Raw genomic sequence first — 15,806 nt, 5'->3', positions numbered from 1 at the left:
AATAAGGATCTCTGAGGATGAGTAGGGCCCACATAAAAGTGTAACACCCCGGGCTCCCTGGAACAAAGGTTCCAACTGCAATCAAGGTGTCATTTTGGTTTGCTACGTTCCTACAGTGTTTGCCATTTGAAAATCTGGGGCAATAGAGAAATCCGTGACTCTCTGTTACTTTGAATTTAAAATTCAGTCTTGCTTCGCATTTTTCAAAAAGTATTTTTAAAAACACAAACGCAAGTTGACTGCTGTTGTTCGCGGCTTTAAAATGAAAGGGACATGTTTTGGGGTTAAGTTCTTCCCTAGGTTTATTGAGACCTAAGGCCTGGCAGTGGGCACCTGGGGCTCATCGTCAGACCCCCACCTGGGCCTACCTGGAAACAGCCATGAAGTGCCACTGACGGAAAGAGAAACGCAAAGGCCGGAGACTCCCCGGGCTTGTTAATCAGTGTCATGGGCGGCCGGGTTTCCCCTTCCTCCACCTTTCCTCCCGCCTCTCCCCCAAGGCACCCATCTTGACGGGGGACACAAGATCAAGTGAATTGCCCCAAATCACCACGTGGGCAGGAGGGTTTGGGGTGTGAGATGAAATTCACTTTACCCCAATACCCGAGTTTCACCACTGCTCCTTCCTCTGCTTCTTCTGTCAAGGAACGGAAAGACGAAAGAGACAAATTTTAAAGAGATAATAAGAACCTTCCGCCAAAAATTAAACTCTGGGAGGCTCATGGCCAAGGTACGCACTGACCCCACAGGCAGGGTCAAACCCTGGCCATGAGGACCGCTGAGTCCAAGGTCTCCTTGTCACAGAGCAGAGGCCCCACTCCTGTGGGCTCCACCTGCCCCCACAATGGGGCCTGTCTTGACCCCAAGAAAGAGGCCATAGATTACACAAAGTTCCAGCTCAAGACCCTAGGCCTCAGCCTCATAGTCTGTCCCTGATCCCGTGCCTCTGCTTCGATCCTGTGCTTTAGTCAATGTGCCTAAAAAGCAAGCCCTGGATTGCCTCAGAGAGTGCCCACCACCCAGGGCCAAAATCCTCCCGCCACCCAAGCTCAGGGGCAGAGCGCAGACCCAGAGTCAGATTGTTGGGCTGGAGCCCCGGCTTTGCCACCTCCAGGCTGTGTAACTGTGGCTAAGTCTTATAACCTCTCTGAGTGCCAGCTTCCCGACCTGTAAGATAGTGATGAAGGTTACGATGGAATCAACACTCCCTACTTCCTCCTAGCATGTGTGGAGTTCTGGTGCTCAACCCAGAAGCACCCAGCAGCTGCTAGACAAACATCAGCTGCCATATGACGGCCATGTAGAGTTTCACATGTGGTTCTGATACACAACCAGGGCTGAGAGTTAATGTTACAGATAGTTTAGCACAATTCAGATCTTCCCCACAAATTGTAGCAGAGGCAGAATAGCACAGCGGTTTACCGCGTAGGTTCTGAAGCCAGACTGCCTCCATTCAGAGCCTGCATCTGCCCCTTATCAGGAGGCTGCGTAACCTTGGACAAATGGTTTCATCTCTCTGCGGCCCAGCTTCCCCATTAGTGATGTGGGGCTAATGTCCCCTTGTGGAGCTGTTATAAGGATTAAAGTGTAAACACATGTAATGTACTTTTTTAAAGTGCTTAACACAGCATAAGCATGTAAAAAATGTTAATTAATATTATACATCAGTGGTTCTTAATCTTTGAGATTCTGGGGAAGGTATAGCGCTTTTCCAAAAGCATGCACATCACCTAACAGGATTTGTCTACAATGTCTGGAGAGTTCCAGGCTCCTAACCTCACACTAAGAAACTCTGGAGTGGCCCTCCTCCAGAGATGACCCCCATCCCCACCTCCATATGTAGAGATGTACTCTCATCTCTTCCAGTCCCAAACCCTGTGGTTATAAGGCTTCTCCCCACTACCTTGTCTCAGCTGTCTCTGAGGTCAGTTACAAATCTCACCGCTTGTCCTGTCCCTTCCCCCAGTACACACTGATGCCAAATCCACAAACGCCCTGGTCTTGACCGTTCAGCCTGGCTGCCCCCTCACCTCTCCCAGTCTGCCCAACGCCACATTTGCATTCAGTATTTGTCTGAGGCTCAGAGATTTATAACACAGGGCTGAGGTTATTAAGCCCCACTGGAAGATGCCTCACACACTGAGAGGTAAATTCTTTGCTGAGGCTTAATTACGCACAGATGTTGAGATGGGGTGCCAGTGTGCAAAAGCAATCTATCTCCAGTTTTAAGAGCCGAACTGGGTTCACGGAGCAAAATTCACTTTCCACTCGTTATTTGTTTAGGCAAAATTAATTACTCAGGAGCCTTAACTCCACCATTGTCTTAGGAATGGTGTGCAGGTTTTAGAAGCAGCACGTCCAATCGTTACATTAATTATTTACCCATTTGGCATCCTTGTTTCAAAAATGTGTATTATTATTATTATTATTATTACATGTCTTGGTCTGGCAGATGCTAGTTGGCCCCAGCCGGGGGACGATTTTGCTGTTTCCATGGGAACAGTGGAAGAGATGGTTGTTTGTCTGGCTCATAGTTCTAGCTCTGAAGAGCACCCCTGCCAGGTAAGAGGCAACAGAATGTTCTTAGACAAGCACCAGAGTTGAAGCCTGAAAATCTGGGTTGCCTCTCTACTCTGACTGCCATCTGTAAAATGGGATGACGGTTGTTGGAAGAATTCAGTGTCATTGTCCCTGCACAGTGCTCAGTGCAGCAGAGGAAAGAGTCGGTAAATACTGTCTACCCACTTGTATAATCAACATGCCGTGGAAGTCCCAACGAAGCGCCGTACTCTGGTTGGATCTAAGCACTTCTTTTTGGGCATCCACAGAAATGCAGATAAGTCTCTGACAACATGCCCGACCTGCACCATAACAACACATTTTCGTGTTTGCCCCCCAGCTGGTGGAAACTTTTCCCAGGCAGGAGCCAACCATCTCTTATTCATCTAGACACCCTCCAGCAACTAGCACAACAACAGCCTCAGGAAATGCTCAGTAAATGTGGAATAAAGGAATAAAAGAAATGGGATATGCAAGTGAAAGCATATTTTAGACTCCAGAGCATTATGCTAATTAGTTAATATCATTACTTGTCTGAGAGAGCCAAGTTTTCATTGAATTGGTGGTTTGAACTTCAAGACTGGGGCAGTGTCACCAGATCTAGCCTGCATGTCTGGAATTATAGACACAAGAGGATCTGTACATCCACATCTATGATGGCAACCAGGAGAAGGCAGTCAAGCATACTTGGGGCATCTAGACAGACCTGACTCCCAACTCACTCGAAGAGTTAAACTTTGCCAGTGGCTACACCTTCCCCTAAAACTAATGTGTCAAGAGACCACCACACTGATCGCCACAGCGGTGGCTCTTTCTCCTGTGAGTCATGCTTTAGAATTCTCAAGTGGCCAGGATAGACACAGCCCCAGTCTCCCCATCTCTGTTCATCAATCTGGACAGCAGAAGTGGAAACACTCCCTCCATGATATGTTCAGAAGCCACATGAACACTTTAGTTCAGAGCAAGAGACCTCTCCATTCAATATCCTGAGAGGTCTCCCCAAGAGGGGTACTACTTGACCATCTGCTCTGGAACTAGCACCCAGAGCTCCTAAGAGCTCTGTGACTCCCCCTCCCGCATTCTGCAGACCTCCTGGGTGAACAGACCAGGGCTGCCCTCTTCCAGCAGACCACCGTGCCCCCATGTCCTGCACCTCCTACCTTTAAGAAGTCAAAGTGCTTGAGCATTTGGGCCACTTTCTCTGCGTTCCTCCCTTCATTGAGGAAATCCAGCTCCAAAGGCAGGTTCTTCTTGGCTTCATCCACCAGCCACATGAACTCGAACTCTGGGAACAGCTGCTTCACAGCCAGGACAAGCACCTACAATCCACCAAGCACCCCATCAGTGAGCCCATGACACCCGCCAAGGCATCGTGCCAACCTCCCAGGCCTCCAGTGGAGTGAGAGTAGGTAGGAAAACTGCTCCCCTGGGGCCCATCGCTATAGTCCAAATCCAAGCGACAAAAACTCAACAGCTGCCAGCGTAACAAGCACCACTTGCTGAGTGCTCCCCATGTGCTCAGTACTGGCTCAGCACTTAACTTAGTTACTTCGCTTCATCTTCACAACTCTGGGAGGTACACAGGATACACTCTTACCATCTCCCCATTTTACAGATGAGGAAGTTGAGGCTCTGAGAAGTTATATGATTTTTCTAAATTCGTCCAGCGCAGAAACAGATTCCACCTGGGTCTCCCCTTGCTCTTAAGCATGTTGCTGAACCGCTGCCTTTGCGGCTCCCCGATTTGGGCTGCGTGGCCCTGTTTACACAGGCTGGAGATGCTGTCACTCTGGAACTGTGTTTGTGTTTATTTCTTAAGCTGTGTAGTGGGCAAGCAGGGGTGATGCCAGGGACATGGGAGACATTCCAGCATTCCGGGAGGGGATACCCGGTATGCAACTCTCCTGCTCTCCTACAAGGCCTCCTTGTCAGTGTTCAAAACTGGGGCCTGAGGAGAACCACTGACCAAGCCTCCCAGTGATTCTTGGTATAGGTTATAGTCCAAGTTCTCTGAGAACACTCATCTCTACTCCTGGCTGGAGCAGAACTAAATGAGCTAGAACTAAAGAACCATGGGCCTGTTGGTACCTTGTAGTGTTCTTACAGAAAGAGAAAGAGAAAGAGAGACCAGAGCTCACTCTCTCTGCCATGTGAGGACACAGAGAAAAGGCAGCTGTCTACAAGCCAGGAAGAAGGTCAGCACCAGGACCAAACTGTCTGGCACCTTGATCTTAGACTTTGAGCTTCCAGAACTGTAAGAAATAAATGTCTGTTGTTTAAGCCACCCTGTCTATGATATTTCGTTATGGCAGCCCTACCAGTCTGAGACCCATCCATTCAGTCCAGAAGGATTCACTGAACCCCAGCTATGAGTCTCGTCTTATGCTTCTTTTTGCCCTGGTGTACGATGTTATGTGTTATGCATATGTGGCACAAAAGAAATAAATTAAAGTAGAGCCATTTACAGTTTTGTTTTTAAACCTAAGTCCTAGGTGATGTACCAGACACAATTCTAAAAGAATCATCACACAGGGTTATTATATTCAATTTCTCTCAAAACCCTTTTTTAATTACATTCGGCTGCAGTCTAATTTCTTTTAAGCCTTGTCTAGTCTTTCTCGGGCTGGACCTGTGACCTTATGATAATTGATTTAGTTTATGTTTTGTTTCTGTTTGTGTCACACAAAACTAGAAGGCAGAGGTCCAGATCACATGTGTCAGACCCAGGCACTTGGGCACAGCAGCCTCCAGGCATCACATCTTGTCACTGTGACCTCAGCTGGCCCTTAGCTGTAGCCAAAGGGGAGGCATAGCAGGCACACAGGAAAAAGAAGTACCTGCCCAGGCCTGGGCCAGTGGTGCACACATCACCTGAGCCACCTTAATTCCGCTCTGAGCTCTGAGTTCAGGTAAGAAACCTCTTTGTAGTTTAGTTCCAGCCAAAATTCCAGAGTTTCTCGCTCAGTAGGGTCAAGGAAGGAGCCACAATGAGGCTCACTCATTTGTTCAATAAATATTTACTGACTACCTCTTAGGGAACATCCCTGGGCCAGACATAGATAGACACAGGGAGCTACAACCACCTAGTAGGGTCTGTACTTGGGGATGAGGCTTCTGGCCAAATAATAAATCCTCATCATTTGCTATACAGTCACTGTGATTTGTGAAATTTTTAATTATCATTAATACCTGAACAGCATTGATAGGCACTTTAAAGATTTTTCTGTTACCAATCAATTATATAATTAGTCATTACTAGTACTATTGGTTATTATTAATACCTAATGTCATTTATCATAAAAGTAGTAAAAGATTTTAATGATTGATAGTATTGTTAATAACTAATTAGTAAACTAATTCAGTACTCATAAAACTGGTTTCTAAAGCATTCTGTCGGTGGTAGGTGAGTCACTCCCTTGGTTACTTTAAAATGAGGTCTGTTTGAATGGAAGTCAGGGGTTCTTAGCGTTCTAGGAGGACACTATCCCTTTATTTGAAAATTTAACACCAGCTATGAAGCTCAGAAAATGCACATTCTCACATAATTTTGCACATAGTTCAGGGAGTTTACCAACCCCTTGAACTTCGAGAAGTTTGGGGAGAGGGGTCAGATAAAGCATCCTCTGCTCCAAGTCTGCCATTTTAGACTTTCTCGGCTGAGGAGAATAGAATAAGTCAGTTTCACCTTCTGTTTTCATTCAATTCCTTTCTTAAGAGCCTGCCCTCAGTAGATTCATTTAAGTTACTTTTTTGACAACAGATGCAATCAACTAAAATAAAACAGGTGTTGTTATCTATTTGACTTTTTGATTTTTCCTCCAAAATGTATCTTCTCCATAAAATTCTTCCAACAGCCAATATTTTCATTAGTGCCTAGCACATACTCAATATTCAGCAGATGTTTATTGAATATTCACATAAATAAGTGAGTGAATGAATAAAAGAATGAACAGATGAATATTTCAAAGGGTTTGCCCTCTCCTCAGAGATAATTATATGTTCACATGTTGTTATTCAAATGGATTAAGTTTTTCTGTTTCTAAGGTTTTGCTGGGAAAAAGAGATTACTTCTGAATTTTTGGGAACCACAGTTTTGAAATGCCTGGGAATTTTCTACTTGGTTTAAAACCTTATGAATCAATCAAGGTATATTCAACAATTAAGTCTTCTTTTAAGGTAGAATAATGAAATTATTTTCCTATAAGATCACTGGCTCACAGAAGAAAAACCAATCGTGGGCCACAGAGAAATATAATGGAAAAATTAAGTCATATAAGAGCTAGAAAACTAGTGATTCCTATTTATAATAGCAAAAAAAAAAAAAAAAAGTGGGGGGAATTATGATTATTTAGCGCCTGCTACATGCCAGGGACTGTGTCGCAAGGCAGTTTATATACGTGCTCTCATTTCATCCTCTTCTTGCCCATTTCGCAGAGAAGGAAATCGGTTCTAGGAGGTTAAAGCACTTCCCAAGGTCACATAGCTTGTAATTTCAAATGCGGAACGTGGACTCAGTTGTTTTCTTGGCTTTTTTTTTTTTTTTTTTTGCTTCTTTCTTTATGTTGCTCAGTCTCACGCAATACAATGCAGGATGATACAATAGGAAGCTTGAGATAAGGCCTAAGAAGAGCTTTGTAAACTGTAAAATGCAACTGAAATGTGAGTTACTGTTATCAAGTTATTATATATTATAAAAAGAAATACTGTTCTATGGGAAAACAGCGCACTAAATAGAATGGCTGCACGGATCCGAACTGGTAAAAATGGATGTTCGACAAGGATTGAAAATCAATTCAGAATGATGTAAACAGCTTGCCATTCACGGGTTTATCTTTGTTCTGATAAGTTATTAAAGTGCACACTTTTTAGAAAACAGAATTATAGGGTGAAGAGAAGTTTCCATGGGATTACGTACATCCCTGAGTTTTTAAAAAATATATTTTAAAAAATAAAATCAACTGTTGGATTCTGTGCCAAATGCAAACATTACCTAGCCACCCACTGTTCAATCAACACATTCAGAAAAGAAACAAGATGACAGACAGCATACACTGAAAATGTTGTTCAAAAAAAGTCAAAAGGATGGTCGTCACAGGTCTTTATTTTTAGAGATCCTTGGGATGGGCCAGATGACAGCAGATGGCAGATCAGATTCAGGTGCTTAGACCAGAGTCCCGTCCCTGCATTACAGAGCACCTTGGGGGCAGGTGGTACATGAAGGGCAGGGTACCTGGCCATGAGCTAGATTCTTTAGGGGGCGACAGAGGAAGGGGCTATGCATCATCAAATTCAGAAGCTTGAGAGATATAACACGGACTGATACAGGGTGGTGCTATTAGGACCTGGGGATTATGATCTTACCACTGGCTCACAGGTCACCTGAGTCCTATCCTGCTCTCAGTGAGAATGTCAGTGAGATCCAGTCAGCTAAGCTCCCTGCTATTGCGGGCAGGCAGGAACTGCTGCAAAGCCAGCCCGTCAGCAGACGGATGGACTCTGCCTTGTCAGTTCACCCCTTCCTGCTGAATCATTGTTCCAATCTCTAGGCCCAATTAGTCTGGCTCTGGACAGCTACTCAAATCAATAAGAGTCGCTGGCCATGCATCTGGAAGTAGAGTTGCCCCAACTATTAAAGGGACAATATCAGGTGATAATGACAAAGCTGAAAAACACCCTTGACTGTGCCTTTCTCTTTTGTGCCAAGTCACCAACAGTTTCATCAAACACCCTTTACGAAGCGTCAGCTTCCATTTCTCTGCCACCAACCATGCAACAGTCTATCCCAGGAACTGTCCCCTTCTCCAAGAGGAGTGCCAGGTTTGCAGGGTGGCACATGTTATTGGGTGCCCACCCAAAAGCCATTTTCTCCAACTTCCTAGCTAATAGAACCTCAGATCTGTTCACCTTTCCTGTCCTTCAAAAAAGGTAAGCCTTAGCTTGAGGTGAATCATGATTGGTCTATGCCAGTCAGAATGGTCTCATTTCTCTTGCCAAGAATGATTTAGGTTCGGGCATGTGGCCTACTTCTAGCCAGTGAGAAATGAAGGGAATTCTACTAAAGGGTTCCTTTTTGATAAGGAATATGAAGGAAGAAACAGCACCTCTTTGGCATCTGCTTTTAATAGCGGGAACTGCTACAGCTGTTTTGGGACAATGAGAGGCATCACTGTAGAAGGACAAGCCAGGATGGCAGAATGGATGACAAAAGGAATCTAGGTCCCTAAAGACCACAGGAAGTGCTGGATTGGTCAACCTTGGAAAAGACAGCACTACTGCCAGATGTCTTGAAATGTGAGATAAAACAGGTTACTATTATTTCCCCACTTTTAGTTGGCCTATCCTTGCATCACATAGGTGTTTGGATTCACAAGCTCACCTCTTAAACTGCAAAAATCTAGAAGTTAAACTATTAGTCACTCCCTGCTTAGTATGAATTACTCTCATCAGACTGTCTTTCCCTCAAGACCATGCTGTGATCAATCCCAGGGTTGGAGAGGAGAGAGGGAGAATATTGGGCAGTGGGAAAAAAGCATGAGGGCACACAGGATTTGGAATTGTCATGAAAGGAAGCATCAGAAGGCAAAAAAAGTGGCTTTGCCTGCCCTCTGTCTCCAAGTTTCTGGGGGCTAAGGTAGCCCTAATACCCCCCAAAAATCATTCTTCTCCTGTCAAGCAGCCCTGGGCACCCTTCTGGGGTTGTCATTCCTAAAACCAAGGCACCAGTTTAGTTCTGGACTCAGGAAAAAATACATACTCATTGCAAATATAAAATAAAATGAGCTTTGCACTTGGGCTCTTCTTAGCTTTAGAGCAGAGAAGGGTGATCCAGGTAGAATATTTTCTACCAGAGACCAAGCCCAGTGAGAAGACAGTGCCACTCAGTGCTACTGTCAATGCTGATGGTCCACAGAGGTGGCGACCCTGGGCCTCATTTCCACCTTCTGCTCTGAAGGCTGTGTGTACGGGTCTCTGATCTGCCCTGTCACCCCAGCCCCAGCACTGCCTCAGTCACTGAAGGAGCCGCTTTGTACTCTGCACACGGCTGCTAGGCCACAGTTCCCAAGAAAAGCATCTGATACTTATCTCCAGAAGATGTCAAATCTTTATTACTGCTATTATTGCTATTGACCTTATGGCCACAATTACTTAAGGAGCCAGTGAGGCTCTGAGCAGAGAAAACGGTATCAGCTGTCCTCCCAGCCCAAATGGGTCTTGAAAACACTGCTGGCCAGAGGCAGGTTCCCACCTGATGCAGGAGAGGCTGCTGGGTCTCAGGACACCCAGGGATCCTCCGAGACTCCCAGTTCACTCCCAGGAATGGCCATTCCATAGCCACTGACGTGTGTTCCAGAAAACTCAGGTTTCCAGGTGGATGCCCAGGGCTACTCAGCAACCCTGCTCCCTTTGCCACTGCACACAACAGCTATTCCAAACCTTCACCCCCACTCGAGCCTCCAATGCCACCGCCTACCCCCTCATTCTCAGCAGATGGTCTTGCCTCCTACTTCAGAGAAAAAATAGAGGCTATCGGGATGGTACGACGCAGCTGCCCACTTCCCCTACCTCCTTCTCCTGCCCCACACGCTCATCTGTACCCAGACTTACCACCTTCCTCTAGTCTCAAAACAAAAGCTGGCCAAGGCTAATTTCCACCTGCGTCCTTGGAGTCCAATCCCTCAAGTCTCCTCCAGGACCATATTTATCAGTTACTTCTTCTCCTGAATCTTCGATCCCCCCGCTCCGCTGCCACTGTCCCCATCAGCTACAGCAGACTGGAGTCCCCTGGCCTCTAATCCTATGCTCTGCGGTAACCACTACCCTCACTCCCCCCACCATCCATGGCTAAACTCAAAAAGAGTATTCGACATTATCCGTCTCCATTCCCTGGGGCCTCGATCTTCTTGCGCCCCACTCATCCCACTGTCCTTGCTCTTCCCAAAAGCTCCAAATGCCCCTTTCAGAGCTTTACTATCTCCTATTTGACAGCATTGGGTAATTCTGGAAGACTATATTTTCCCAAGTTGCTGCTGCTGCAACAATCTCTCTCATTCTAATGCTCTTCTAGAACCCTGCCACTCCACCATCAAGAAGTGCAGTCTATTTCCCACTCCTTAAACTGAGGGGAACTTTGCGACTCTTGCTCTTAACAAAAGAGTGAGGAAGAGGTAATCGACATGATGGCCAAGGCGAGGTTATAAAAGTGTCATAGACTTTCAGCCTTAGTCCCTTGGGATATACACTCTTGGGGCATTCGGCCACCATGCTTTGAGGAAGCCCAGACAGCCATGGAGAGGCCTACGCGAAGAGGATCTGAGGCCCCGACCCACAGCCCCAGCTGAGCTCCCAACCAACAGCCAGCACCGACTTGCCAGCCATGTGAGTGAGCCACCTTGAGTGGATCCTCTAGTTCCAGTCAAGACACCCAACTGGCACCACATAAAATAGAGATGACTATCTCTGCTAAGCCCTGCCCAGATTATAGATTCATGAGCAAAACACATGACTGTCCTTTTAAGCCACTGTTTTGATGCGGTTCACTATGTGGCTCTGGACAACTGTCTCAGTGTTCTCTTCTTGAAACTGTTTTCATCGAATGTAAACACTGCTCAACCCTGGTTCTCCTCCAGTCTCTCTACCATGCCTTCTTAGTGCCCTCAGGAACGTACCCTCCTGGGAGCACTGCTCAAGTGAAGATGCTCCTCCGAGTTCTTTCCTTGTCCTCTCTCCTTTTTTTCCCCCACTCTATGGACCTTTTCTAAGTGATCTCAACTACTCCCCCAAATTCGGCTCCTGTGAGTCTCCTTGCTGGTAAATCCTGAATCTATATTTGCTGCCTGAACTGCAAACAGAACTATACTGACCCAAAACTTCTGACAGCCTCTCTTATGTCACACGGTTGCTCCATTACCCCTTCCACAAAGTGCAATGCCTCCCGACCCTCTTACTCCTGTCAGAGCCTACACTTCCCAGGCTCCCTTGCCACTGGTTTCCAGCTGGGTTTGGCCAATGGGCCACACTGACAGAATACTGGGGGACAGGAGGAGGATGCTGCCATCCCAAACAGCATCTGTGGCTCCAACTTCCAGGTGACAGGCCGTACGTCTGCGATCCACCTCCCACTGGGCCAGTTCTCCATGGCTCCAGCTTCCACCAGGTGGCCCCAGCTCCTGGGCTCCAGGGAAACACCTGTTCTCTCTGTCCCTCCACCTTGAGGGTGGCTTCTTCCTCTCAGTAATTGTCTCACCATTCCATTTAGCTGCTCAGCACTTCCATCCCCTGTGAGCCCCATTTTCTGATTCAAATTCCCTCTGAAATACCTAGAGCAATTTCTTTTTACCCCAGCCGGACTCTGACTGACACACGTGGTTAAAGGCATCCCAATGTAATCATTTAAGCCAGAAACCTATGATTTGTTTTCGTCTCCTCTGTGTTCATACCAGTATTTGCCTCCAGCCCATGTAAAGCTCATCACAAAGTCCTAATGATCCCACCCTTGAACCCCCTTACACTGCTTTGGTTCACGTCATTATCTCTCTCTCAGACCACCGCAGCAGCCCCTCAATCAGTGACCCTAGCTACAGTCTTTCTTCCCTCTGATACATCCTCCAGACTGCCAACATATTTTTATTTCTAATGCACATCTGATCATGACATTCCCTGATTAAAAATCTTAAATTGTTCCCTACTGACTACAAGATAAAATCAGACTGGCTCAGTTCCATAGTAAATACATATTTACTATGTATGCCATTCTACTCCTGAGCCTGGAACACTCCAAGTTCTGTCCTGTCTACTTCCACAGCGCGCCTCATCTGCAACCACTCCCAGCTCACAGCACCTGAGCCAGTGGAAGCTTTCTAAGCACACCCTGTTCCTCTGACCCGGAGCCTTCGCACAGGCTGGGCTGTCCTTCCCCTGTCTGGCAGTCTCATGGGCTCCTCGGTGAAGCCCCCTTGATGCCCACGTCAGTCTAGGCATAGTGCTCCACAGCACTTCACAAATACCCCCTGTGTCCCCACATTGTGGCTGTCTGTGTAGAGACTTGCTCCTCCACCAAACAAGGAGCTCCCCAAGGATGAAGACGTTGCTCACTCAATGCAGAAGAGACCCTCAGCGTGTGTTAAGTTTAGTCAAAGCAAGTTGAAAGAATAAACTAAAGTCCAGAGAGAGGAAAGGGAGCAAAGGAAAGGGAAAGAGAGCAGGAAGAAGAGGGACATGCTGGCAGATTAAATGGACTGTTGAGCTCCCACGGTGGGTGCCGGCTACTGCCCCAGCAGTGGCCTACTCACCCTCCCTCCCTTGCTCCGGGCATGGAGCTGGAAAAGTCCAGAGGCAAGGTCTCCACTAGAGCTTTTCCCAGGGCCATTGTTAGGCACTCACGTTTGTTCATTCAACACATATCAGATAGGCAAACATGCAATCTGCATAAGTATTTCTGTGTGAGCGGCCTGTCATTTTCATATCCTTTGGTTGACCATGTGCTCTCTTTCATTATAATTTAACAAACTGAGATGTAGCTTTTTCTAAGCCCAAGGTAATCACCTTTGGTTCGTCTCATTTCTACAACATGCTCCTGAGGTCCACTTGGCTCCAGCAGCTATTCAGTATGTTCTGAGACCATCCACAGACAGTTCCCAGAAAAAAATCACAAAGAACCAACCAACCCAGCCATGGGTCTCATGGTCACAGCTTCGTCAGGATATCTCCTTTGTTGTGGTCTCAAGCTCCTCTCTGCCCCTCCTCAGCTCAAAGGGCCACATCTGCCTACCAGCTTCGAATCAGTTTCACTGGGCCTGCCTGGATTGCGAGGAAATGCAGGATGAGGATGCAGGAAGGTGAAAGGGGAAGGTTCTCACCTCCATCAGGAGAATGTCCTTTGAACTCTGAGCCTGCACCTTTGGGTGCTGGACCTTCACAGCCACCGTCCGCCCATCACGCAGCACCGCCTTGTGGACCTGGGCCAGGGAGGCAGCCCCTAGAGGGGTGTCGTCAAAGCTCACAAACAAATCATGGATCTGTCAGGAGTAGAGAGAGGACACAGCAATTAAGATGACAGTTCGGTCAGAGAGGCCAGGAGGATGGGCCAGTGCCAGTGCTGCCCAATGCCCCCATAAGACTGTCTGTTCTACCAGTTATATGCCAGCCCAGTGCCTTGCCTGGGCCCTCTGCTGCCATGGAGAGTCACACCAGGCATACAGAGGGGGTGAGACCGAAAACACACATGGAGGATGTGTCCTCCTACATGTGCCTAAATGCCCTGAGTACTTCCATTTAAGGCCAAAGAAATGCTGTCTAGAAAGCTGAGAACTAGGCATCAGCTGTCCATTTAATTACTCACCACTGTGCCTCCACAGCTCCCACATATGGATATAATCAAAAGTTAACAGAACCTGAGCCTAGGGAACCCCAAGACAGGAATCAGATGGAAGATTTCCAATCCCACCGACCTGGAGAGCTCAAGGAATCCTGGCTGGAAGCTGCAAATCCAATGACCACCTCCTGTTCCTGCCAGAACATCAGCCTCAATATGGGTCCCTCAGCCCACTCTCAGCCCTGCCACCTGGTAGAGATCCCAGGGCTACAAGCCCGAACCTTGCATTTGGTCCTCATCTGCAATGCCACCCAAAGGTAGCCTTGGGCAGATCCCCTGCCCTTTCTGTGCCTTGCTTTCTCTCTCTATGAAATGGAAAGTATACCCCTTATTCTTCCATCTTTCCTTCCCTTATTCCTTCCTTCCTTCCCTCTTAGAAATGCCATACCGATTTTCTTGAAGGGAAAGTCTTTTTCACTTGACTGGTCACACCTACGTGGTCCAGATATAAATATTCTACCAGATGGGAAGGAGGCCCCCAAAAGCTTTTTGCAAGATTGGCCAAGGCTGAAATTCTCATCCCTTCCATTTCTTGAAGTCCCTGGATAGCCTCATAATTCTGCAAACTCCAGACATTCACACGCATACCTGCACAAATGTGTATGTGTATCATCACACACGTCCCCTCCTTCTCACACCCCCTCAGGCCTGCACACTGAGGCCTATTCAGTCCATGCCCCCGCCTCCCTTTGTCCCCTTCTGCAGCAGCTACCCAGCCCCTCTCCTCTCCTTGGACTTCAGAAGTCACATGATCCGCAGCTACCATCTCATCCCTCTGTTTGCAAAGTTGCACCATCACTTTGCTAATCTTGTCTCATAAATCACTCCCTCTAGCCCTGTCATCATTTTTGTAGCTTTCACTAAACTCTGTCCCATTTATCAACATCCTGCGAGGCCAAAGGTCCAGGCAACATGGGAGGGGCCTACACTTCTTTGTCATGGGAGACGGGTACAGCTTGGCTTCCCTGTTCCCCTTCTACCTCATTGGGTTTTCATCTGTACCCCTCCCAGTGCCTACTTCCTCCTTCTTCCCCAACCATGGACTTGTCTTTTTCTCCCTTTGTGAGACTGAGGCTCCCTGAGGGCCCGATTCTTCCCACATCATCCACCCTGAATCACCCTGGGTCTCTCTGCTCAAGAACCCTTTATCTTGGACCTGGGCTTAGATTAGGAGAATACAAAGACTACCACCCCTATAAACCTCATTAGAGTATCAGCTCCCAGTGAGCAGTGCCTTTTGTCAATTTTGTTTGCTACTGAATTCCCTCTGCCTAGAACAGAGCTGAACTAGTCAGTGACAAACAAGGATTTGTTGAAGGAATGAAACCACTATTCTCTCCATTGGAGAAGAATTAAATGAACTCTTTCCTCCCTTTGAAATGGCTGGACCTTCCTGCTCCCACACTCCTACTAATCCAAAGGTCTCAAATGTAAAAGCACATGTCGTGTGTGTGATTTACCTAGGTGCACTCCATCTGTTACTCAAGGGTGGGTGTGAAACCGAGGCCTGCTAAAATTGAACTTGAAACCTAGAGATGCCAGGGGCCACAGAGTAATGACAAAAAGGAAAACAAAGCCAGGAGACAGAGAGAGTGAATCCTAAGCACTATGGTTGATCTAACTAAGCTTAAATGCCCACCTATAAGTCCTTCCTTTGCTTAAGTCAGTTTGAGTTGTTTTCTGTCACACACAACTGAAGAGGTTCAACTGATATAGTGTGTCCTCAGCTCCATCTGGGATGAATCAAAGAAACATGGGCATGGTGCCTGACACCCCAAGAGGCTCAGGAAGTGTGAGTTCCATTCTCCCTCCAACCTCTTGATGGGACAAGGATCCAGGAACAGAAGGTAGAGCTTCTGCAACGTTCCCGGCCATT

The 15,806-nt window shown here is 47.0% G+C and overlaps 1 protein-coding gene across 3 annotated transcripts in view; it reads right to left on the bottom strand.

The window, feature by feature from the left end:
* Positions 1-15,806, bottom strand: part of ADCK1 (aarF domain containing kinase 1) — a 104,231-nt gene that overhangs the window by 23,943 nt on the left and 64,482 nt on the right. For all 3 annotated transcript variants that reach the window (XM_023528823.1, XM_011357090.2, XM_011357091.2), the window contains 2 exons: positions 13,416-13,574; positions 3,720-3,878 (listed from right to left, as the gene is read on the bottom strand). In XM_023528823.1, the coding sequence (XP_023384591.1) occupies positions 3,720-3,878; positions 13,416-13,574 (318 nt within the window). The remainder of the gene's footprint in view (positions 1-3,719; positions 3,879-13,415; positions 13,575-15,806) is intronic.

This window comes from Pteropus vampyrus, unplaced genomic scaffold (genome assembly GCF_000151845.1).
Source record: "Pteropus vampyrus isolate Shadow unplaced genomic scaffold, Pvam_2.0 Scaffold32, whole genome shotgun sequence".
NCBI classification, from domain to species: domain Eukaryota; kingdom Metazoa; phylum Chordata; class Mammalia; order Chiroptera; family Pteropodidae; genus Pteropus; species Pteropus vampyrus.
The sequence above is the reverse complement of the archived record's forward strand: the minus strand, read 5'-3'. Positions and strand labels throughout refer to the sequence as shown.